The following is a 26,203-nucleotide window of genomic DNA, read 5'->3' as shown; positions in this document are numbered from 1 at the left end:
AAAAAAAAGGACATTTAAATGAATAATTCTATTTTGTATTAATAAGTGTTATTAAGGAAAACACTATGGGGATATTCTATATCTTTCAAATCCTACTAACAAGAATTATCTGTGCTTATTCATCTGTGGATTAGAGCCCTGTTATTGTCCAAAAACCTTTTTATTGACTCGATCCCACATGCACCATCCTGCTGCCGTAAACACTCACTGGAGCACCAAATGTGTATTACTCCGCAGCTGAAAATAGTCCCCAACATATTGCACTATTTACTCCTGTTTGCATAACGTTAAAACGCTAAAACCTTCAGTGACCAGCTGTTGGTGGAAATGACTGAACCCAATGAAAAACTTTATATTTGTGTTTCATTTTGGAACATTTGCATCTTCAGTAGGAACCAGCAGGACGGGGAAGTCAGAAAGTATTAAGATTAGTTCTTGGTTTTAGTATTTTTGTCACATTTGTTAAAAAGAAAGGCAAATAGAGAATAACACCTTAATCATTAAACCCGTTTTCCGATCACCCAGTGATGAGCAGAGGTTGTGTTGCCCCATTGGAGGTGTGTTGGCTGTCGCTGTGTCTGACTGGTATCCAGTGTCCAGCCCCTCTAAGCCCAGTAACAAGGCCCTGCTGGGCCACAGCTAAAGCCTCCAGCACCACAAACAATGGAGCAGGGCTTTACAGGGGGCTGGGACAAACTGCTGACTGTCCACTAGTGCTAATACACCCCTATTCTGTCCTGTCTCGCTGCTGTCGCCTCTCCCTCACACACACACACACACACACACACACACACACACACTCAGTGTCTCACTCTATGGTGGTTTACTGAAGAAAAAGAAAGTTCAGTGGTCCATATGTTGATATGTACACACAGTGATGAGACAGTCCCTCTCTTCTTCTTTCTCTTTTTCTGTTGATCCCCCCGCCCCTCTCTGTGCTCTCCATCCCTCTTTCTCCCTCCACCCATCCCTCCCTCCATCCATCCATCCATCCATCCATCCCTCTCTCTCCCCATCCTGGGACCCCTCCACCCTCTGTCCCTCTTACTTTCTTTCTATTTGTGATCTACACTGACAGTGCAGCTCGGTCTCCCGTGGGCCCAAACAGTCAAACCGACCCCCGGATCGCCTCAGACGCTTACCTGCCTCCCCCAGCTCTGCTGCCCGGCTCTCCCAGCCTCACGGCCCGTGTGTGGGCCGCTCCATCAGTGTGTTTCCTCCATCGGCTTCCTGCTGCGGACCATGTGTGAGTGTCTGCGTGGAATATTCAGAGTCACCTGGACGCCTTCCTCCAATTCAGGTCAGGATGATGAACTTCTTACTTCACTGTGTGGAGAAACACAGCCTCCCTAAAAGTAGCACAACATGTTTGTAAAGCAACGGTGGCACATTCTGGATAGAGAAATTGGTGGATTATTGTCAAATAATGATTAATTAGATTATATGAAGAAAAGGTTAGACGGCTGAAACTGTTTGATAATTTATTTGTAAGTTTAGGATTAAATCAGCAACTCTTTCTGCACAAAGTTAACAGACTGACATGAGAATCACAGCTTCACGCACCATCATCACCTTTTATTTTTGATTATTTCAGCGTTAAACTGCTGATGACTTGTTGTTGTTGTTGTTGTTTCTGCTCGTGGCTCCTTCATGTCATGTGTTTGTGGTTGGGAAAATGCAGTTCTCTTATCTTTCACTCATTTAAGAACATATTCTCACTGCATAAAGTTTTGACGGAGCACATTTGTTTGGATGTAGCATTTACATACAAGGTGTTCAGCTGATGCTAATAGCTGGAGACTGAGGGACAAGAAGAGAAATCAAAGTCAGATGTGCTTCAGTGCTGCTGTTTGTACCCTTGAGTAGTTGCTCTTACCATACGATTGTTTCGTGGTTACCAAAATATTGTGACGCCACCTAAATTCTCACTATATTTTGGGGGGATTTTAAGTTTTGATGATCCAGGGAACTAAAGCTCAATCTAATGTCAGACAATCTGCAGGTACCAGCCTACAGGTTGGTTGAAAATGGGACAGTTTCAGTCCCATCCTGTGTTTATTTGGTGGGATACACTGGCCGCACTGTTCTTTGATTATGGGACTTACTTTTGCGGCGAACGAAGGGAACTGAGTGGTTCTTGGTGAGCGCTGTTCTTTTTATTGATGTGCCCACATTGCCCTGCCTGCCCTAAATCCTCTCCTCTTTATGTGAACAGTGGGATTCAGCCAGTCAGCAAGAGGTAGACGTGTCATGTGTCATGTCAGGTGATATTCATCGCAAGGCAACTTTATTACATTATTCATTTCATTCACAGAGTAAATTCAAAGCAGTGTATTCACTGATGAGGCAGAGGGATATGGCGTCATTGACATTGGGTCTGGCAGTATGAGCAGTTGTACTCTATCATCATATCATTATCCTGGTGATTATTTCACAGATAAACCTGGTAACACTGGAAAAAGAAAAGAACTCCAAACAAAGTCACAGAAACAAAAACCTTGTCCTCTCAAGATGCTTAAAAGTAAAAGTACTGATTCAACGTCTTTACTCAAGTGAAAGTGAAAAAGAAAAAACGACATTTCTTTAATTTCTCTCTAATAACGTTGTTGTTGTTGGCTGGTTCACTTTCATCCATGTCGCTTCTAGTTTTCCCAGCATGGACGTCACATTCACGAGCCGCCTTTTCTCTGCTGTCGAGTCTCCCTCTCTTGTCTGTTTTCTCTCATTGCGTCTGTCGCTCATGATAAACACCAGTGGATACACAACGGGGTCGTCTTTTCTCTGTGTGTGTTTAAAGTTGGTTCTGATGTTGGGAAAGTGCAAAGATGCAAAATAAAAGCAAAAAAAAATCGATAATTCCCTTAAAATTAAAGTCACAGTTATGTTCTGAAAAAGGGTCAAAAGTAAAGATATTTTATATGTTAAGTTAAAACGTGGGGAGTAAAAGTAAAAGTTCGTCAGAAAAAGAAACACTCAAGTAAATAACAGATACCTGAAAACTGTACTTAAAGAAAAGAATGAAATAGTTGTTACTTCCTGCTTATTAACATGGCTGGACACCAACAAGAGCATCTCATATGTCATGTTTCTATTCATTTAATGTTTGTTTTCTTTAACTCGGATGTCTGGTGTTTAAGTTTTTGGATTTCCCTCATCAGCTGGTTGCTGAGTTGTCTGCTGTTGAACACCTACAGTTGGCAAAACTCAGTTTGTCTGAGGTTGTTTTGTGAAAATGACCCTCACTTATGGGCTCATGAGCTTTGGGTAAAGTCTAAAGACTGTGGATATAAGTGGCTGTGTGGGCTCAGTGTTAGCGACAAGGTGAGGAGCTCGTACATCCAGAGGGAGCTTAGTCCTGGGCAGCTCCTTGGATGGATGGATGGATGATTTTTACTGAGGAGCTGAAGACTCTTAACAGCACATTCAACCATATTTGATGATCCAGCTTTTCCTTTGACAGCGATAACTGCTGTTTAATTAGAAATGTTCAAACTTAATTTCTTGATTCGCCTCCTCTCGACTGGAAAATGTTCCTCCTGACACTTGAGGCTTGAAACAAGACAAAGCTACAAATGTTCTCAAGCCGTGCAGTTAAAGCACCACATTCATATCTTATCTAAGTGGTACGTTGAACCGCACGTGTCTGGAAAGGATATACATGTTAACTGTGGCATTTGGCAAAATGAACTCCTCACATTCGTCTCTATTAATAGCCAGAGGTCAGGTCAGCACAGGGAAAGGTCGTTCGGCAGCAGGTCAAGTCGAAGCCGAGGGAGGAAGTGAGCATTGTGTCACTGAAAACTGTTTTCAGTTTAGTTTATGTGAGCAGCTGACAAACGAGGCATTTCCCTCCTGTTAGTGTGTGTGTGTGTGTGTGTGTGTGCTGATTGGTTAGATAACTTTGCAGAGGTGAGAAAGGAGGTGAGGATTTGAACGTCTCCCTCTAGCTCTCTTATTTCATTTACTGCATTTTGTGTGAACAACATAGTAGAACGCTGTTTATTTCTTCAAGGTGACACTGACAGTGTGATGGCGCCGTCAGGTTGGGACCAGGATTTCACCTGTGTGACCTACTGACGTGGTAATCCTGAAAATGACGTGCAGCATTGGGTTGTGACATATGTAGTAGTTTTTTTTACATTGCCCATACTGACAATGACCCTTGTCCTGACATGCAGATCGCATAAAATGTCTTACTCTTTTATCTGAAATGGAGACAAAGCAACTTGGATTAGTGTCTCACCTGCTAACAGGTGAAAAACTTGAATTACAAGCAAATCTTGTACTCAAATGTCAAACATTTTCCTTAAAAGCTTTGAAGGTGTTTTGACTCACTATAGCGGCGGTCAAGCCATTAACCAAATCACTTTAGAGTGTCATGATATATAATTTGTAAGAGGCACCTTCCAGCCAATCAGAAACAAGTATTTTCTGTAGCTACTGTGGGCACAAATGGAAGATAATAACCTCTGGAGAAACAGCAGCTATATCCTCCCCCTCTCAGGCTCTTACTGTCAGACCAGGCAGGCATGTGTTTTCACTGTAACACACACACACACACACACACACACACACACAGCCTGCTCCAGTTTCCTGGCCCATTTAAGCGCTGACGAGGGCATAGCTGTAGTCTGGTGGGACATCGCGCCCCATGCCAACCGAGCTGCCCGTCAACACACCGCACCCCTCCCTCACCCCTCCACTCACCCTCAGTCCCCCTTTAGCTCTTCTCTGTCTGTCTCTCGTGATCATCCTCACTCCCACCCCTCACAAAAAAAAAAACAACACATCGTTTCCTGATCCTCTTGTGTTAAATCACATACTGTCAGATGGAGAATGTGTGTTTGAAAAGAAGCCTTGATTTTAAGCATGTTACCATTTAGTTGAAGTGGAAACTTGAAAATCACCAAAAGAAATGAGTTCCCACAACAGTGCATGCACACACACACATCTTCCCCTCTCTCTCTCTATATCTCCGTCACCCTCTCTATATCTCCCTCGCCCTCCATCCCTCCCCTGTCCGGCCCAGCCCTTGTTTCAGGATCCCAGGCCTCCCCTGAATCTAAATCCTGGCTTTGTGTGGGAGCTGGAGTGCAACAATAACCATGTTAGCTGACACAGTGCTGGCTGCCTGATCTGTGCTGACAGCATCCCCCCACCACCACCACCACCACCACCACCACCACCACCGCCACCCCATCTCTGCACGGGCCGCTGGCAAGAGACACATCCATCGCTCATCTGTGGGCTGGATACAAGGCTGGACGGTGCTTTACTGGGCCCATGGGGGGGTTATGGGTTCGATGGCAGGAGCATGAATGTGATTTATAAAGCCTGGGGGTGTGCATTGATTCTTAAAGGATCTATACACTAGTTCAGGTGGACTCACATATTTTGGCTTGTCAGAGCTCTGCGCAGGTTGTAGTTTGGTGGAGTTACAGTATGATGATGGGAATTGATGATGTTATGACCTAATTAGAATGAGGGTAACGAAGGAGATGTCAGTCGAGTGTAGTTTGTCCACATCCACAGTCCAGAGAAGAGCTGAAATAAGGGAAAACACCTGAACAGGTGTGTTGTTGGTGTGCAGGTGCTGCAGTGGTCAAACATGCGTGTTAGAAATTAGTTGAAAAGTCATAATTTGTTGCTGTAGTTCATATTTTTCTACATGCACCATCATTTTTATTGAAATGGCAGCATTTGGTGATTGTTTTCATACTCAGATCATCAATCAATGATTTTTTTTAAATTAATTTGTTACATTTTTTCATTGTCTACTTTCATCGTCTGTCCTCTCAGCTGTTCTTCAGATATATTAATTATTTTGCTCTGAGGATTAACTTGCAGCACCACCACCATCTTTATTGGCAAATTTAACTTTAGTCAGTGATAGTCTTCATAAATATATTATAGACATTTTTCCTGCTTATCAATTATTTAGAGACATCTGTAGGTAACTGTGTTTGACGCAGTGTTTGGGATTTACTGTCCAGTGTCAGTTAAACTCCTTTTATCCAGCAGGATTACTTCACCGGAGTGAATGTTTCTCCACTTCACTTCACCTCGCTGAGCTTAAAATTGTGTCAGTCTTGCTGTGTTCACATTAGTGCCACCTTGAACATTTTCTCTGGGTGGCAGATGCTTTATATGGATACAGTATATGAGTTTAGCACCTTTCAAGCCATTGATCCTCACCCCAGCTCACTGAGTTTGCTCTGCACATATGATGATGTTAGACGATATAGATGAAGAGAAATTAAACAGGCATCAAGTAAGGCAGGCAAAATGACTACAATGATACACAAAACAACCACAAAGAGACACAAAATCAATTCAAAGACACACAAAACAACTACAAATATGACTGCAAAGAGACATAAAACGACTAAAAACACACTAAATGAAGACAACATGCATGTAGTTTGTATCTCTTTCAGTGTGGGGGGGGACGTGTGTCCGTCCAGTGGTCCGTTTCTCATAATCCACGGTCACTTTCCAGGACTTTGACTCACTGTCTGGCACATCTGAACCTTCTCATATTTACTTCTCAGTTGGTTCACTCCAAAACATCCGTACATACAGGAAGGGAAACAAACATAGACATTCACATATACTGACAGCAGCACATAACGTGCAGAAATGCAGACAGGAGTACACAGAGACAAGCAGATACACACACACACACACACACACACACACACACACACACACACACACCATTCAGCTCAAACAGCAGCTGCTCCCCTGAAAGGAAGCATCACTCTTTCTCTAAAATGAGATCCAAGGCCTGCTGCTCCTATTTTCAGCCATTTGGGATAAAAATAACTCCCCAACAACATCACTTGTTGGGAAGTTGGAAAGTTTGTCCAGAAATTTACAGACCATGTATTCAGATTTATTTTGGTTTTAAGTTGGATGGCTCAGCCGGGATCTAAACTAAGTATTCACCAGCTAGTTTTTTCATCACCATGAACAGAGTACATCACATTTTTGGAAACTGTCCCATTGGTCAACTTACATATTAAGTGATTAGAACTTAATGGCAGATCAATCACTCCGGCGCTTCATGCAAACTCAGCAGTATACAGTTGGATGATAGATGAGGAGGAGCATTATCCAAAGTGGAAAGACTGACCTCTGAGCCTTTATTTTACAGCCTCTGGTCTACATTTTACAAAGGATATATCATTAACTAAATATTGCTGATGTAGCCAAGTCTATTTATACAACGCTTTAAATTGCTATCATTTTAAATTCCCCCTTGAAACCCGGGAAAGGAGTACTTATAGTTACTTTCCTGATAATTGTGCTGATCTCCTGCAGAAGAAGAAAAAGATCTGGCCTCAGATCGTTTAAAATCAATGCACCAATTAATTTTAGCACTTCACCAGGTTCGGATTTTAAAAGCTACATTACATTACATTACCTGCTTGCACAGCTCACAGCTCTCCTTTTGATACAGATAAAATGGGTTTTTTTTTTATGGAGTGTGACAAGTTTGCAGGTTTTAGTGTGGAGACATGCTGCAGGAATTTTAAGAGACAGTCAGTCGTCTCACTGCTCAGACAAACACTTTACTATGTCACAAACTTTGTTATCTTCTTCTCCTCCCTCGTTTATCGCAGCCCCACCTCTTGCTGCCCTAATATGGGGGCATCTCTCTGCCCTGCAGCCAATCAGGCAACTGGATGCGTCGCTCCTAGAGATGCCATGGGCCCGGGCCAGGCCTGAGGTTTCAGTGAGGGGAGCAACAGGCTGGCTGGTGGGCAAGGGGCAAAGGTTTTAGACAGAGAGAGGGCGAAAAGATACAGAAATATACCCACCACCGCAACAAGTGAAGGAGAGCAGCTGAGGACAGGCAGGAAGTGAATGTTAGAGAGAAGGAGGAAGATAAGAAAAGAGAGAGGCTGAGATTATTTAAGCCGTGCTGCTGCAGGTGGAGGTCTGTCACCTTTGAGTCGCTGGAGGAGGCACACTGGGGCTGAGAATTAAGGTAGGCGGGATGGATGTGGTTTAACAAAGTCTCTGTGCTGATGACACAGTGCAGTCAGGCTGATAGTAGAGGGCTCTCCGGTGTTGCTCTGTGCAGAGAGGAAAGCAGGTGTTAAACATCAGAGTTGAAGAGGACTCATAGCTCAATCTCTGGTGTAGCAGCGATATTAATGCATCTTTAGCAGCCATGCTTTTAACTTAGTTTTAAATCAGCCTGAGAACTTGTTTTATTATCTGAATTATTGCCTGAACATTTGTCTGCTCAGGAGCTGCTGAGAGTTATGCAGAATAGTTTATGTAGCAGCCCGCAGACTCCACATTGCTGACTTCAGACTGCATAACAATAGCACGCTGTTTAAATGCAAAGACACTTTTAGTAAGACAGCTGCCGCTTGTGTTTATTCCTGCCAGTTGCTGGTTACAAACACTTGGCTATTCAGTGAGGTTTATGGTAACTATTTGCAGTATGGCATGTCACTACAACTCCAAGTGTATAAGAGTGTTTTGTAATAGGACCGGAGTCAAATAACACTTGAAAATTATTTGTAGCAGTTATTTAAACTTAAAGGAGTGCCAGATGGGTGAGGCCTTCAGCACCGGACACCAAGAGTACCAAAACATTTAGAAAAACAGCACCTGAACTCTCATTTATCACAATGATAGAGTGTTTCTGTCAAAAAAAGGTTTAAATGGAGCTGAGCTGACCGAGCTGCTGGTGGCCCCTGTCTTTATGTTACACACCAGCGACAGCTGCAGTGTGATGGTCATAGGATCTGTTTGCCCCCCATTCCAGCTCCACCGCAGAGCTCGCCCACCAGCCTGGTATGTGTGTTGGCCCAAAGTGAGTTCAGAGGCTGCTGAAGCCAAAACACACCCGCCCCGTGATGGAGGAGCACCAACACATGTGTGGCACTGGGTTACATAATGCATGCACTGGGTAGTTCTTGGGCAGTCAATATTGGTGCTGACATCACAACAAACTTCTTGATTTGATACCAAACTTATCTTAAAGACAGATTTTGTTTTGCAGCAAAAAGGCATTGTTGATTTTTTATTCTTGTATTTAGCTGCTGGCAGGTGGGCTGGTTTGGACTCATTTCTGGTGATGCTTCATTGACTTTACCTTCCACCTGTTGAGAGACCATCTGTATCAAAAAGCAGACTTGGTCAGGCATCTTGCACTTATGTGAAAGTACTAAATTTGATATGAAAGGAAATGATTTGCATTGTTGGGTACAACAAGACAGCATCAGCACAGAAGGAAACAGTACTACTAAATACTGTGAAACTCTTCTAAGGCAACTCTGAGGGCAGTCGGTGCTGCCATCCTGGATTAAGATTGTTATTTGTAACCTTGTAATGTTTGGTTTTAGTATTTTGTTTTTGGAAGCTTTTGAGATTTTACATTATGCTTTAATGTCTTCTTCCATATGATAATTTAAGTTGTTGATGTCCCTGCATCATAGTAATAGTTTGGAAGCTGTCAAATTCATCTTTACTCCAGCTGGACATGTTTAAATGGAGGCCAGTAACTAAACACTAATTCTGTTGGTACAGACTGTTCCAGGGATCACAGGCCTGAGTCTGATGCTACAAATAAAATAGGGTGTCAAAACCTTTTGGTATTTTGTTATTGTGGACGCTGTAAGAAATCCCTGTTATTTTGAAGCGGGATGTTGCTCTGGAAGATTTGTAGAAGTGAGGGACCAAAGCAAATGACGGCAAAAAATGAAATGATTAATGATGATAGCAGTTTCCTGGCGACAGATTTTGGGTGGTGGTGGTTGAAGTTGTGGGTGGGGCTAATTTTAGACCAGGAAGTAGGGTCAAGAGTTGATTGGGCAGTTTGGGAGGGAGACCTCATGAGGAAACACTGCTTGACGTACGTTTGAGGGTGAACTTCCCTCAGTGTACACAGAGGGGCAAGAGGAGTTTTCAGGAAGGAAGACTCATGTAAGCAAATGAATCGAGGGCACATGAACATGTAATGTTTTTGGATACTATTCCCAAACCTGAGAAACACAGTTCATAGTCTGTGGCAAATTTTTATCCTCGACGGACCAGAGCCAAGGGTGTTTCTCCCCATGTGATAAGTGTATCTATCTGTTTCCTGTTTATGTGGAGGCATTTCCTGTCTGGACGCCAGCGGGTGTGTCTTGTTTTGTCCATCTGATGCCTCAAATGGCCAAATGGCTATCTCTCTCATCTTGAAGGATTGGACATTATGCTGTTTTGTGGATGCTTTTATCTAAAGTGCTGCACAGCGGCAGAGCTTCCTAAATGTTCAGCTCGCATGGCCTCAGAGGCTGTCAAAGCTCTGGCAGCGTCAGTGCTCTGTTGTAGCTCCACAGGCTTTCTCATCCCTCTGCTCCTGAAGGGGGAAAACACACACTGTCCATTCAGTTATTACAGTGTTTAGTTCCTGGCATTTTCATTTGTTTATATAATAAAATAAAGCAAAAGAGAAGAAAAGGACGATTAAAAAGGAATGCACAACAGGGGGATAAAAAAAAAACCTGAGGGCTTTTAAAAAGAACAGAAAAGAGAGAATAAAATACAATTTTCAAAGAAAGAAAGAAAGAAAGAGATGGGAAGGACAATAACTTTCATACACTTTTATCATATCTCATTGATATAGTACTGCACTCCTTCAAGAGAAGCTGTTTAAGACCTTTTCTAAAACATCTGAGATGAGGAGTGACTGGGAAGTGTTTCAGAGAAGCTGTCTAACCCTGATCTGTGGTGGAAACATGCTCAGTCCCTCCAAAGGTTCCTAGTTCTCAGGGAAAGTTCCCACAGTGGAAACACAGAATTAGCTCTTCAACGATTGGCTGTTTAAGAAGTGATGAACAGACTTTTTTTACTCTGTCTTCTATCATATTTTCTTCCTAAGAATGACACAATGCTACAGTAAACTCTAGTTTCGACCATCCCAAAGAGAACCATTACTGTATGATAAAACGATTAAATGTCAGTCGTGTCAGATGCTCATATCCACATCAAAGCCTGTCGAAGGTGTTTGTGATGCCGTCAGCGTAGAAAATGACATTTAAAGGGGTGCTCCAGTGATTCAGTTCTGTACTTCCATGAAGATTAAAACAGGAGGAGCAAAACTAAGGCAGCAGTGGTCAAGGTATCCGGATTTTTTTAGTCTTTAGTCTTTGCGGGTCCAGCTCCAAAAACTACATTTTCCAATAGCATCTTTTGATCAGCCCCTCTGGGAAACACCCTCATATTTCAAAGAAAGTGTTTAATGCCGGCTTTCCATTAAAAATGTCCTGACAGGCTGACTTGTCCTCCTCACGATAAGTAAACTGGATTTATCTGTAAGATGAAACCAGTGGACTTTCTTTCCAGAAACACCATGTTAGTTTGGATGATATGCAGACCGCACTGTGTACAGTTCAGTGTGTGCAGTTCTGCAGTTGCTCATAAACGTCCCTCGTAAAAACTGCTAGAGGTGAAATTCTTTTCACTTTTATTATGGAGGCAGAATCAGAACTTCAGTAAATGATATCCCAGCTATCTGAGTGGTTACTGAAAGGAAATTACTTTTGTAATTTTTGGTGGAAAAGACCCTTTAACTGTCATCTATCTTTGTCCAGTGGGTTTCATGCTTATTGTACGCTGGTATTAATTCATGTGGGAGTCAAAGAGGTTGCCATGGTGACGTTGTGGCGATGACATGATTTTCTCTGTGAGAAATTAGAGAAAATCAGTTGAAAGAGAAGAAGAGTCTGAAACTTGTCCCAACACTGCCCCATGACTTCCCCTCATTCACATATTCTTACACCATCATATTTGTCGTATCTGACTGCTGGATGAAGCTCTTTAAAGATCGTTGCCATGCTGTTTTTCCAGACAAGCCAATCAAATTGATCTTTCCTCATTGATCTCAGTCTCCGTATGTGTGTTCTTCCGTGCATGTGAATGAATGTGCATAATTATAAAAATGGTTTTAATAGTTTACAGTTCTGGAAAAGTGCAAATATTTGTATATATTGCTGTGCATGTGTCCCTGCTCTACCAGGAAACTAGATAAGCTGATTCTGATTTTTGTATGATGAAGTATTTGCAGTCAGTCTGGTGTCGGGAATAGAAACAGTTTCCCTCCTCTGGTCTTGTGATTGTCCTAAAATTAGATCCACTGAGGTTTGTGTTGTGCATGCAGGCTGCCTCTTTGTGAAAAAGAGTTGCGGTATTTCCTCTGTGTTCGTTCTCTTATGCAAGTACGTGAGGAGAAAACCTATTTTTGTCGATATCTGGCCTCCGCTGATAATACCACAGTCCACAAATAAATCACAACCTCACATCCTCAGCTGTCTCTTGTGCGCTGCATCACTGCTGCGATGTGTGTTGTCAAAGAAATGTTATCAGCTTTTTAAAGGGCAGATGGGTGGTTGTTTTCTTTAGGACGACACCTGACGCTCGAGTCCTGCCGCTACTGAGCCAACTATAACATAATTAACTTGTCCATCTCTAATAAGCTCAGAGCAGCCTCTGAGCAGGATTAGTGCTGCAGGGTCAGTTTCATAAGGCTGCTGCTGTAAGTCAGAGCAGGACAACAAAATCTGTTGAGCTCACATCACACCATCACATTCCCTGACAGATGAAAGAGGCTGTCCTCATCAGAAAAAAGGACATTGGTTCTCACTGTCAGACTGAACTATGGTTAGGATTTCCTGACAAGTTATTGATTGATGACAAAGCAGCAGACTGTAGATACATTGCCACAATAACAGGGCAGATGATTGTGTGTATGAAGAGTGTGACCTTGCAAACAAAGAGGTTAGTGTCCATAGGAATTAAGTCTATAATGCCATGCGCATTAGTAAGGCAGAAAGTGAGGGTGTAACAGTCAGGATGGTGGATGGACTTTCATGCTCGAGATTGGAGTTTGCAGCCAATCACAGACTTTCAACTGATATTTTCCTTTTTATCAATTGTAACAACAAACCTTAGATTTTCCTCAACCAAGTGTTTTAGTAATTGCCAGACCTTAAGCATGCCCTAGTTGCTATGTGCAGACATATCGGAGACAGCTATGGTTTTAAAAGCATTGGAGAATCATCTGTTATTGATGTTCTGGTCTGATTGGGATGGACGTCAAAATGACAGCGCTTGTTTCATTTCCATCCATGTTCCACTTCCAGCCAGCAACACTGGTTTCTTTCTTTTCTGAACCTCAGCCAAACACCCTTAGCTCCTAAAACCTTATCAGACCTTAAACCGACAATAATGGATTCTTTTTGTACCACTTGGGGGCAACATGTGATGTATCATCACCTTTTAAGTTGGATCAAACTGCCCCTTTAGCTGCTAAATACTCCACAATGTTCATCAGCTCGTCTCTAACTGTGTCAGTCTGCTGTTTGCTGCTGACTACTGTTGTTTACAGTGGGTTCTTGGGGTTTCATCTCAGAAAACAGCAGCCAAAAACGGCTATGAGACCACTGAGAGTGGAGCAAAAGAGAAAGGTTGTGGACCAGACAGCTAAACAATGAGCTGAGACTCTTTATAAAGCTTCTTAAAACAGAGGGAGTTACTGGTAGCAGTGATCAGCAATTACTGATATAATGCTCACATTCTTTCTTCCAGCACACGTTCATGCAAAAAAAAAAAACCCAAACTCTGAATGATGACCTGTAAAAGTGACAGAAAGCAAAGCCATTACTCATTTTGTTGGGACTAAGCCTTTTGCACAGACTGAAGTTGAGAGATGCTGTCAAACGGTGCTCAAGCTTTCTTTTCCACTCGACAACCTCACTAACAAACTGCATTATCAAGTCTACCCAAGACAACTTAATCCAGCTCCTGTTAGACAAACAGCAGAGCGGCTGACAGCACCGACAAGCTCTTTAGCTCGCTGGATTGTTCTCTAATCTTCAAATTCAGAGCCCATCGTGAGAGTCAGGCTGCAGGAACTGAGAGTCTTAAGCTGCATAATAGCTGCGTTGGATCATATTAGCAGGATGCTCTGCCTCTTACCCAGTACATTCTTAGGAATTTAAACTTTTTGTACTGATTGGAGAGGCCATTATTGTTTTAAATGTATGAGCAGAATCTCTAGAAACTGATGTGATGTTTAATTTATTTAAAAATAGTCTAGGGCCGTGAAGCTTTCCAGACAGGAAGCAAACATGCGTTCACTTGCTTGTGCTTTTGTTTGATTCAGCCTCCTGGATATTTGTTCGTGGCTTCTGTTATTTTGACGCAGCTGTTACTTTGGTGCACGGTACAAAGCACTTTGATCAGATTTTGGGGATTCGGCGTGTTCATCGGTGCTGCTGGCACAGTCTGTGGATGTGACTGTCAGAATGTAAACACGCAGCCTGGATGTGTGAGCGAATGCATCTTTTATGTCGATCTGTGCCACTGCAACAATACCAACAACCTAGGAGAGCACCTGTTGGCTTGTCATTCTTTCATTTATGTTTCATTTGAAATTAAATCTGCTTTTCACAAACTCCCGTGGACGTTTTTCCATGAACTCTGAGGGGTTCAACAGTTCGGTCAGTTTGTGCCCTTCTCACCAGGCACATGGTCACAGTGTTAAGTACTGTTCTGGGACTAGAATATAATTATCTACTCTTTCAAATAAAGCTGTAGGTCCAGTTTTTCAAATAGTAGGTCTGGTATTTTTAAACCTTGACCCTATTGTTGCATAGTTTAGGTTTGAAATGACTAGTAGGTGCAAAACGGTTTTGAATTGGCACAATAGACCTCAGCTGCCAGCCATGAATGGGCGGCAGTGAATGTGTGACAGTGGCTGCAAAGCAATCCTTCATCCTTAGATAAGCTCAGATAATTGTTCAAAGTGTCTGACAACATTACAGGTAGGATCCCTACAGAGATAGACCTGTAAGACACTTTGTTTAACAAGAAACAACTGTTTTATTGCTTTCTTCAAACCCATCAGACTACCAGTGCCTCCATCAGTGCTTTAGATCCAACACAATATTTGTACACACACAATAACACAAGGCCGTGATGGGCCAGCATCTAAAATGACTGTTTTTGTCAATGGAGTCTGGTGGCTTTGAAGAGAGCGATATAACGGCTGTTTCTGGTTAAACAAGAAGGATGTTTCAGGTCTCTCTCTGTAGGATTATTCTCCATAATGTTGTCAGACAACAATCTGAGCATGTCAGCGGCAAGTGGGCGTAATTTGATCCGGCGCAAATCCTTTGCCCCAAAAGATTTCATTAGAGCCATTGTAGCCTGTTCACAGCTGCCAGCTGAGGCATTCGACTGGACCAGTTCCAAAACCTTTAGTACCTACCAGTCATTTTGAACCCATAATATGTAAAAACAAAACACCAGAGTTATCCTTTACAGTTTGATCAAACCTGCAGTTTCATTCCCTCTCCATATGTCCCACCAAGGGTTATAGCAGGTGTTACAATGTGGACATAATTGAAGAAGACATTTCATACAGATTGTACTGAAACAAACCGAACTTTAAATCTAAGTACCGAATGTAATACAGTGTGAAGTTACAGCAGCAGCCCCTCCCCTCTAGCAGGTTACAAGCCGCAGTTGTTTATGAATTTCAGATTCTGGTGCTCCCACTTCACTGCTCTGAACCTACACATCCTACATGCACAGAGGGCTGAGGGCCCATGCTGAGCGGGGCAGTCACCAGGCGTGTGGAGGCCTGCAGATGTGTGAGTCTGATCTATAATAAGACTGGGCTGTGAGGCATTTCAAATCTTCACCTCCTCCTCGTCCTCCTCTGCCATCCCTCCATTCCTCTGCTCCATCCAGGGAGTGCCACCTCCTCCACCTGCTGCAGTCCGTCTGTCACACAGAGCCGCAGTTCAGAGCTGCTGACAGGTGCAAACCTCTATAAGATTAACTGTAGCCGTTAATCACATATCTTCACTGAAACATTGCGTTGCGTTTGTAACTGGAAACTACCACTCCGATAACTAACAGGATTCATTTTTGTAGAAAGCAAATGACAGCGTTCTCCTGTACATTAGCGTCACTGTTGTGTCTGCAGTATGTTAATGAAGCGCAGCAGTGACGGCCGTTCATTTGTACCCTGACTAGTGCAGCAGCGTCGTGGCCGCACCTGCTGGTACAATGTCAGTCACGCAGCCCAAAATAATAGCTAGAAAGCCTGGATCTCTGTTTCACGTCTCTGTTTGACGAGTGTGGGACCAAAACTGAATTTGCTAGCCAAACAAAACATCTATGTATAGCTATGTAAGATTTAGTGTCAAAATAACCTGCAATAACAAGCAGCATCAATCTAAACAATTTGTAATTTTTTTTATTTCAAAATGAAATGTTGAGTAAAAACATAGTTCTGAATCTGCTGCATAGGATGTTTTACATTTACAATAACATCAGACCTTCACAGAATAAAATAATGATTATAGTCTCAACACGGGACCCTCAGTCTTTAGTATTATCACATCTCATTATGGCTGCAGGAGCAGCAGTCGGTGATCTGCCAGAGGCTCAGGGATGGTTTTAATATCTCCCTTCTCATCACTTACAGTAAGAGCGGATCACTTCATGTATGAAGGGTCTATCTTTCCAAAACTTTTAATGTGTGCCTGCTCCTCTGTGACGGATACACTGAAGGCCGAGCAGCAGTGAATGCCAGTTATGTGTTCCTGTGACCTGCCGGTTACCAGATACCTCCAACCCACCCAAACAGGCACGACACCCACGCTGACATTCTGCACGACCAAACACACACGCATAAATTCAAACACGCAGATGGGCTTTCTCCCATGCACACATACACACACACACACACACACACACATAGCTAAGCTAAGGCAGTTAAAAAAGTGGTCACATGAAGGCAGGACTGTGAGGAATGAGATTGACACTGACAGAAAGTCATGACTCTTGAACTAGCAGAGACATGCTGCTGACGGTAAAGTGACTACAAGAAGAGCTCGCACACATTCAGCAAACTCTTCAGTTAAATCAATGACCTCTTTGAATAATGAAGTCTTAAACATGCTTGAGGATTCCTACAGAGTGAGGCCTGAGATTTACGGTCAAGGTTGTTCGTTAGACTTCACTACATCATAGTTTCATGCAACAGAGGAGTTCTGCCATCTTGAAGACACCAAAACCTAAATATTCTACCAGCTAATGTGAGTTAACCAACTGTTTTATAGTTGGTGATATGAAAGCTCAGCATCATTGGTTGCTGGTGGCATAATTTTTACTTTTATAGCTCACATCAGCTCTCGGTCGATGAATATCAAATGTGCTTTGAAACAGTTACGAGTGTCTGCGTCAGGAAGCTAGCCATGGAATCCAGTCTAGTCCTGTCTAGTCCTCTTCATGGCCGTACACACAGCCGAGGTCTTCAAGGACCCCAGTATTTTTTTATGAGGTGTGTATAATAGAAGTCATGAAATAACTGCCTAGAAATAACTTTACTTTGGTGCGTCAACGTTATTGTACAACACAAATATTACCGACTTGCTCATGTGATGACTGTCATTGCTTGTGTGTGTGTGTGTGTGTGTGTGTGTGTGTGTGTGTGTGTGAACTGCATGGATGCCATTCATCCCCAGACATCATCTGATGAACAGGTGACTGTGCAGTCACACTAATGTCCATCTAATGTCAAGACAACAATCATTTTCAGATGTTTCGTGATCATTTATCCTTTTCACTTCAGACTTCAATGTGGACCGTTCATTACAACATTTAACCTGCTTGACGGATGTTTTATGTAACTGCCCACTGACATAGTTATAAAGCTATTGTTGTGCAATTTAACCTCCCTTTTTAAAACCCCTCGCCCTCTTTACTGCATTGGGAACAAAAGAACAAGCATCTCATCGTGTAACTGTGACTTCTGTTAGATTTAACTGGCACATCTTTGCAGCTGCTTTGCTTTGCCGGCTCTCTTTAAGTGAAACGGTTCACTATTTGGCTCCTGGCATCACTTCAGTCAGCTGACTCAGATTTAGTTCAAGACATGGTGGACTGGTTCATGCTGCTGCTGTTTGACTTGGTTTCTGCTCTCAAGGCTCAAATATCTGCTCTATATATACCAGTCCTGCTCTTTGTGCTTCTTCTGCCTCTTCTTTTTCCTTTTTCAGAGCACGTCCTATTTCCTGCGCAACACAATGTACAGCTGGACTTAAACCCTTACTGTATCTGTATTTATTGCATCAAATGCTTTTCACTTATTAGAACAATGCACTGCTGTTACACTGGTTTCCTAAATGTGTTTGGGTGGTTTGAGCTCAGTAGCCGGTGCAGAGGTATGACCAGGAGAACGGAAAGAATCTCAAGACCGCCGTCCCAGAAGCTTCTGACTGACGGCCATGTCACTACAGCAGACATTTAAACTCCACACGCACACACCCCTGACATGAAGGCTTCATGCTTGAGCAGAGTGCTGCTGGAGCTAATTGACTGATATACGATACAGCCCTGTTTTGATGGCATGTCAGTAATGACTGCTGTCATCCTGCCCTAAGTATTAAATGTCCACTGAAACTAAATGTACAGAAGCTTTTACTTTTAGGAAGAGAAATTCAGAGACGTGTGTCAGTGGTGAAGCGGATGCTGATCCTCCCTGGTTCATTTCTAATATTCAAACATTACGTGTGTTGGTGGTCTGATGGTGCCATTTCATAACAACCCTACAGCAGAAGAGGACAACGTCCACCATTTTTCTTATGATCAGCTTTGGAAGTATATCAATCACTTTGACCAGATGACGAACGTTAATTCCTAAAGTTTCATAAATTAATCACAAAGATCACACATGTTCAATGCTAAAGAAGAACAGATTAAACTAATCAGTGAAGTTATCCTGTGTGCCTTGCGGAAACAAAGTCTCTTGTACATTCAACCCATCAGGGGATAAAGTTTGTAGCACAGTTAATTATTCCTTTGTACTCCATTTTTGTCTTGTTTAAAGCACATTGAGGTTACTGAGCAGCTGTTAGTTTAACTGATTTTGTGTGAATAAGACAGTCGGTTAGATTCAGTTCATTCAGGAAAAGGATTGATGTAATAAGATGGAGAACCTAAGAATGAATTCACTTCGTTGCAGTTTTCTCTCAGTGGAACTAGATTAGCACCAAGTTACTTCAAAAACAAGAGTAACTAAAGTTGTTTTTTGTCGTTTCAGACTCTGACAGAGACCAAGAGGACAGCCATGTTTTCAGCCAGACCAGAGATCCAGCCGTAAGTAAACACAGGCCTCCTCCTCCATGCATGAACCAACCACTTTTGTTATTCTTCAGTGAGCAGGTGAACTGTCAAAAATTTGAGGCCTTAAAAGATGGAATAACGACAAGATGATCAGCACGGTAAACTCCAGCAACAGTCTACATCGGTATTCAGCGAGACAGACCTGGTTCATGTTTTATTTCTTTGTTCTCTATCCCATTTAAAAACACCATCTGTCCCACACACAGTAATAACACGCTGCACTTCAGCTCTGAACATGCAGCCGGCACTTTAACTCAGTGGAGCGATTCTTTTATGTGATTGTGGTTTGATGACTGAAATGAGTGTCGACAGATGTTACTGCTAGCTGCTGCTAATGTGTTCAAAATGTAGAGCATTATTACACTTACTGGTCTTTGTAAAGAGACTTTGATTGCGTACTTAACCTCATATACAGGGTACTACATCATTCTTGTGTGTGTGTGTGTGTGTGTGTGCAAATGTGTGTTTGCATGACATACAAGCATTACAGTAAGTGTGTTTCTATACAGTAGCTGTATGTAAGAAAGGATCAAACAGAGGAAGAGTTGGCAAACAATAATCTTCATTAATAACTTTATTACAAACAAAGCTTGATATTTATAGCAATAGTTATTAGGAGTTTGGTTTTGGAGCTGGTTTTGGTCAGTGTCAGAGGTCACAGCAGCCTGACAACAGGTGAAGTAAAACAGGATGTTTTTACAAGTTTAACTGTGTGAGAGTTTCTGAAGCAGGCAGAGGAAGGAGATATGGGAGGCATGTTTCCTCCAGAGAGGTAAGAGGTAGCTCAGCTTGATTCGGTCCAACTATATCAATCCAAGGTCAATCCGAGTAAAGCACACACAGTTCAAATAAAAACACATGGTTATATCAATTGTAAAGGTTCTGGATGATCTATCTTCAGCTTTCCTTGCACGTCTCTCTGGAAAACCTCTGGAGAACTGTATCATGAAGCAAGACAGGAAGATAAATACATTTAGTCCACACTGTCAATCATCTGCAGACAATGATGATGAGTTTAGCTTCCTCAGAGACGACAGCCTTGTTGTCTTTGTCAGCCTCTCTGTTCTCCGACTGAAGTCTTAATGTCAGTAATTGTTTCCAGTTTTATTTTGTGGGTTTTTCATGACTGCCTCCCCAAGTTAAGTGTATTGGCATCAGCAGCGCGTGGTCAGCATACAGAGTACCTGAGAGTACAACAAACCCACAGCTTCTATTTCCTTTTCAGTCCCTGCAGAGGAAGCCGACTGAGCCCCATGTGCACACTGTAACATATATTCACACCTAGCAGCCTGGAGCTTCCTAGGACAACCAGTTTTCTTCTGCTGAGTAGTTTCACTGGAGCCGAAAATGTCAGTGGTTGGTGAAATAAATTGAGAAAATTCACATCACACTCCCCGTGTTCGTTCTCTCAGGAGTTGCAGTACAAAGCTGCTTTGAGGGCACAAATAATCTTGTTAGTTGAGTTAAAGGGTAAAACCACACAGGAAACAGCTGCTTCATGAATATTTCTAAGTGACTTCACACTTATTGTGTTGGCAGGTAAAAGACAAGAGGCGGTCGCCCCCCTCTAACAGATCCCCCTCCGCCCCACAACGCAACCCTCACCACAGCGGCTCCACAGACGAACAGGAGAGCCCAGAGAGAGTGGTGAGACACACACACACACACACACACACACACACACATCGTAATAAGTCATAAATCTACCTGCATTAAAACACTGCCCACAGGAGGGAACTCATTTATACATACATACAACCATCAGGTCAATATTTCAGTTTGTCCAATACTTTATGGCCACATACCTTTAAAATTAAGCATATTCTCATCAGGGAACAAGTGCACGTCGTTTTTAGTGCTAATTAGTAAATGTGGGCATGTTCTAAACCAGAGTGAACATTTACACTGTGACATTAGTATTTAGCTCAAAGCATTGCTGTGCCTGTTGCATGTTCAAGTCCCAGAGGAAGACTTACATGGTTGTGTTGATGTGGATGAACACACAGAACAATGTGGTCAAGTGATAAACAAAACTGTTCTCCCTTAGAGGAATATTTTGATAAATACACATTTTCTAGCAGAGAGAGAGACAGCAACTGTTTAGCTTATCTTAACTTATCTTCGCTCAGCTTTTTGGGGGCCATTACATGCCCTTTACTCCAAAAATATACACAATCCCTGCAGGTGTTGGTTCAGTGACTGCCAGCTCTGTCCAAGGTGCTGAATTACCCTTTAATAGGCTTTGCTGGTCTTATGTGAAACAACAATTTATTTGATTTTACTCTCACAGACAAATTTTCATTGTCAGAGTAAAATCATGAGAGCTTTACCTCAGTTGGTGTGTGTCAACGTCACCCGAATAGTTAGATGTAGGCTGCGAATTAAGCCTACGCGGCTGTATGGTTGTTGCTGGTGGTTAAATCTCTGTGGCGTTAGATAACAGGCTGACAGACAAACGGAGATTTGGTCCAATGGGAGATTTTTCTGACTATTTGTTGATTTTCAGAGTAATTGGCCATCAGAACAATGGCATGGCACCACTTCTTGGCTGGGAACAGTAAATACATGGAGGCTCCGCTCATCGACTGAAAGCCAAAACATGTCACTTTTACACACGACATGTTGGTGGGTGACACTTTTGTTACCTCTAAGAAAAGAGAGGCTGGCTAGTTTCCCCCTGTTCCCGGTCTTCATGCTAAGCTAAGCTAACCGGCTGCTGCTTGTAGCTTCATATCAAACATAAAAATATGAAAGTATCAGTCTCTTATCTCACACTTGTCAAGAAAGCAGATGTCCATATTTTCTAAAATGGTGAACTGTTCCTTTAATTCTGGCATTCAAACCAACAAAAGCTACTTTTTTTTTTTTTTTTTACTGCAGTCATGTCTGTTAAAATGTTGAAAATGATCAGCTTTATTCACAGGTCAGTCTGGTTTACCTGGATGCTCCAGGTGAACGGTGCCATTGTGACTTACCTTAACTGGACAGAGGAGAGTCCTTCTGACATTCACCTCAGGACCCTCAAAGCTCCAGCGCATTAAGAATATGTCAAAATGTTTATGAACTGCAGTATTCATCAGACAAATTTGGAAAGGGTAAAGCAGCATTGTGACAGAGCTCGTGACCCCAGCAGCCACCAGGCCCATACAAACTGGATCACAATGGTCCAGCCCGATCTGCTGAGGTCATTGTCCACCACATAAACAACCTTTCATTTCTCACAGCTCAGCACAGATGCTAGTCATGGCCTTTTCATGCCGCAGCAGGTGAAAGCCAGTCGCTGGACGCAAAGTCGACAACAAAAAACATCTGAATGTGTCAGATCTAAAACCAGCTGCAGGTGTCAGGGACTCTGTAAACACTCTGACCCACATTCATGGACCAAAAAGTAGCACGTTAGCATTTTAAGAGTTTTTGTGAAACAAAACTGCTGCTTGTCACGAGACAGTGACGCCTGCTGGTTTCAAACAGAAACATCAGCGTAGCTACAAGGGATCTGTAACGACTATAAATATGCACATTTCCTGTTTATATACAATACACCATCATCGTCATAGTGTGATACTATTGTTTACAGATTAGAGTATTATAACTTTTTGCATTCGTGCCATGATTAAATATCATAAACAATTTAATACAATAAAATATTTTCATTGAATTTAAATATTTTCATTTAAAAAATCTCTGAATAGATGTTTTTTTTATTGTAAATTCACTTTTCACAATTAAAATTCTCTTGTGTATAATTTTCAAATTAATGGGAAACAGTGAGAAAAGCATTAACTTAATGAATATTGTCAGTTTTAAAGGAAAATGAATTGATGGAAAGTTAATCTAACATCTGTAACAATGTCAGACTGACACACTTTTAAAGATGAATAATACTAAATACTAAATATATATTTTAAACCTGACTGATAATTGTTAATCAAATTAAAAAGGGTAATAATAAAAATATTTATAACAGCAACAACAGCAAGTTATCATTAGCAAAACCATTTTCACCATCATTATCTTAATAATTGTGACCCTCTAAAATTCACCAGTAGTGAAAATAATGCAGTGATAGCAACAGAGTCTTGGTTAAAGCAATAAAGCCAAATAATTATTTGCAACACCATTTTACCGCCACATCTTCAACCATGGTGTGGTTGATTTGTTGCTGTTGCTTTGGGATCAGGACATCTCCCTGCATTAGACCATCTCACCCCCTCATGTATTCTCTACAGGTGCAGAAGGAGAAGCTCCATGCAGAGCTGAAGCAGGTGTTGAGTCAGAAGAGAAGTCATCTGAGAGAGTCGACCTGCCAACTGGCCCAACCAGAGATGGACTCAGAGCCCACAGACGAACAGACGGTAATCAGGGGTCTCATTAACGCTGCTAATGTGACTTTTCAAGCTGAAACACTTATCAGTTTTGTGGTTTATCAGCGACTGGAGATCATAGTTTACCCTCCGGAAAACTACGTAAATTATTAATGCTGAAGCAGACAAATGATGATGCACACAAACTCACTTGAGCGGTTGATAAAGTTCAAGATTTTCTTTTCTTTTATGAGTCATCTGCAAGTTATTTCCTTTGGTCGTCCACTGGAAAAGTTTCTGTGATCCAACATTGCAGTGACCTTTCCTCCATGACAGCTTAATGGATAAAGTGGATAGAGAAGTGTGAGTGTGAAGCGACAAATAACTGCACAATAAATTCTGCACTCACTCGAGCAAGTCAAACAAGATATGAAACAGTGGTGAAGCCCAAAGTGCATGAAAGCAATTTTTAATCTACTCAGGAAAAAGAAAGAGAAAAGAAAAGAAGACAGTGAGACAGAGGAACATTCAGTTTCTTATGTGATGCATTCAGTAAAGCTGCAGAATGCAACTTTGCATACTGGTGGCCCCAAATGGTGTAAATAGGTAACGATTTGTATTTTATGGTCTTCAGCAACCACAAAAACAATTACTTTAACAATTACAGTTGATTTGATGATGGAGTAATACGACCTATGTGTGTTTTAGAGCGGGGAGGAAGCCTCTAAGTCCATGGAAATCGTGGTGGAGACGGAGGCGGAGGCTGGAGCCAGCGGCTACAGTGTGACCGGTGGAGGACAGCGAGGGATATTTGTTAAAGACGTCCTCAAAGACTCACCAGCTGCCAAACATCTCAGTCTACAGGAAGGTACCTGCGGTCACATCTGATTTATTTAGGGAAACATGCTCAGTGCTCCAAAATGAATAAAATGAAAACATGTACCACTGCAAACTCTGTGAGTGTTTGTCCTGGGTTTGTGAGCCAGTGCTGATACTTTGGTCATCAATGTAGTATTGTTGGAAATCCAGCACCATTTTCAACCATAAGAATGAATTATATTCATTAGAATAGGAGAAAATTGGTAATACACATAGAATTATTAGTAATAAAAAATGTTTTTATACATCTACAACCACAAAGCTGTTCAACAGAAAATGATCTTAGATACAGACAGAGGTGGGTGATAGTGACTTTCACAGTTTTTATCAATAATAAGATATCTTGATAATAACAATCCCACTGATTAACAGCTTGTATTTGCCATGAATTTACATAGTGTTCCTCCACTGGAGAGCAGTGAAAGTGCAGTGCATGGAAACATGCCAACTATCTGTTAGCCTGATCTGCAGAGCAGAAAACTACCATTAAAACAACGTTTAAAGGTATAATATGTATAATTTCTGCATTACAAAATGACTAGACCTATGCTGTGTATTTTGTTGAGTTGTGTACTTACATTATTTTAAATGTTTCCAACAATTCTAAAACTCAGGGAAAACTGTAACTTTATTCGAGGTAATGATGCGTTTCATTGGGTCACTAGTCAATGGCACTTTATCCTTTTGCCCCATGGAGGTTTAAAGAGAACTACAGCGTTGGAGACGGGCTCTGTTCATTCCAAGGAAGGTGCTCAGCGGCACATGAAGTCAAAAAAGTTAAACTCCCCGGTCATAAAAGTACTAGATCTTCCACATTGCCCTCCGCTATAGTGAATGGGAATACAATTATTTAATTGTGTGACTCGTCTAGACTTTCCAAATGTTATCAGACTGAATGGATCAAATTCTAGTTGTGACTTTCAAAAAACTCTGATTTCCAGTCATCTCTTTCACAATTTAAGTGTACAGAGAAAAAAGTCTTTGGGCCCACGATATTGTAATTACATGGTTTGGCCACTATGTAAAATTATTCTCAAAGCCTGGCGCACTCCTCTAGTTGCTATTACTTCCAGAAAAACACAGGACAGTTACAATGGGGATGGACTGTCGACTATCTACCCAGCAATGTTCAGTATTCTGTTCACTTAAATCTTTATCAAATCTTAAACAGGACAACAATAAAAGCATGATTTTCAAAAATGGTTCACTCACTGATGTGCTTATAAGGATTTAATATTTAGGAGGGAGGAGGAATTAGAGATCACACTTAGAAAGAGCGGAAATATCCTGGTATATATCTAACTAGCATAACCAACAGTTACCAATACAGGTGTGAGTTCACTTCCTTTCTTTTACCTGAGGTAGACCATCTGTGGTCTACCTCAGACAGAAGACAGAAGACAGAAACATGTATGTAACTTAAAAGAATTGGACACAAGACAGCAGCATGCCGCTGCTCAAGAAGATACTTTTACAAGAAGTTATTCAAATGACAGCTTTTAATTACTTCTACTTAAAGAGTAACTTAACACCAAGTGGAAAAGTAGTGTTTTACTGCCCTTTCTGGTTGAAAATTGTAGACGTGTGCTTTGCTGCATCTGTAACCACACTTAACAGGGATGTCAAAGGGTCCTGGAGTACGCCTGTACTTCACTCCAGCAAGGTGAGACATTGAATCACTGGAGGTCAGCAAAGACAAGCTTTCTGGGGGGTGTTAAGTTACACTTTAATTACTTATTTTAAATGGCTGCACAGTTTTCGAGGACTCCACCCACCACTGATGTAGGACACCACTGCACTGACATTCCCCTGAGTAG

The 26,203-nt window shown here is 41.9% G+C and overlaps 1 protein-coding gene across 1 annotated transcript in view; it reads left to right on the top strand.

Annotated features, from left to right (window-relative positions):
• The first annotated feature begins 7,753 nt into the window (after positions 1-7,753).
• Positions 7,754-26,203, top strand: part of prx (periaxin) — a 34,848-nt gene continuing 16,398 nt past the window's right edge. Inside the window, exons 1-5 of the mRNA XM_070828612.1 lie at positions 7,754-7,993; positions 19,121-19,176; positions 20,743-20,850; positions 23,433-23,558; positions 24,216-24,375. Of these exons, the coding sequence (XP_070684713.1) occupies positions 23,529-23,558; positions 24,216-24,375 (190 nt within the window). The 5' untranslated portion in view covers positions 7,754-7,993; positions 19,121-19,176; positions 20,743-20,850; positions 23,433-23,528. The remainder of the gene's footprint in view (positions 7,994-19,120; positions 19,177-20,742; positions 20,851-23,432; positions 23,559-24,215; positions 24,376-26,203) is intronic.

The sequence above is a fragment of the Pempheris klunzingeri genome, chromosome 4, assembly GCF_042242105.1.
Source record: "Pempheris klunzingeri isolate RE-2024b chromosome 4, fPemKlu1.hap1, whole genome shotgun sequence".
NCBI classification, from domain to species: domain Eukaryota; kingdom Metazoa; phylum Chordata; class Actinopteri; order Acropomatiformes; family Pempheridae; genus Pempheris; species Pempheris klunzingeri.
This window is presented reverse-complemented; position numbering and strand designations above follow the sequence as displayed.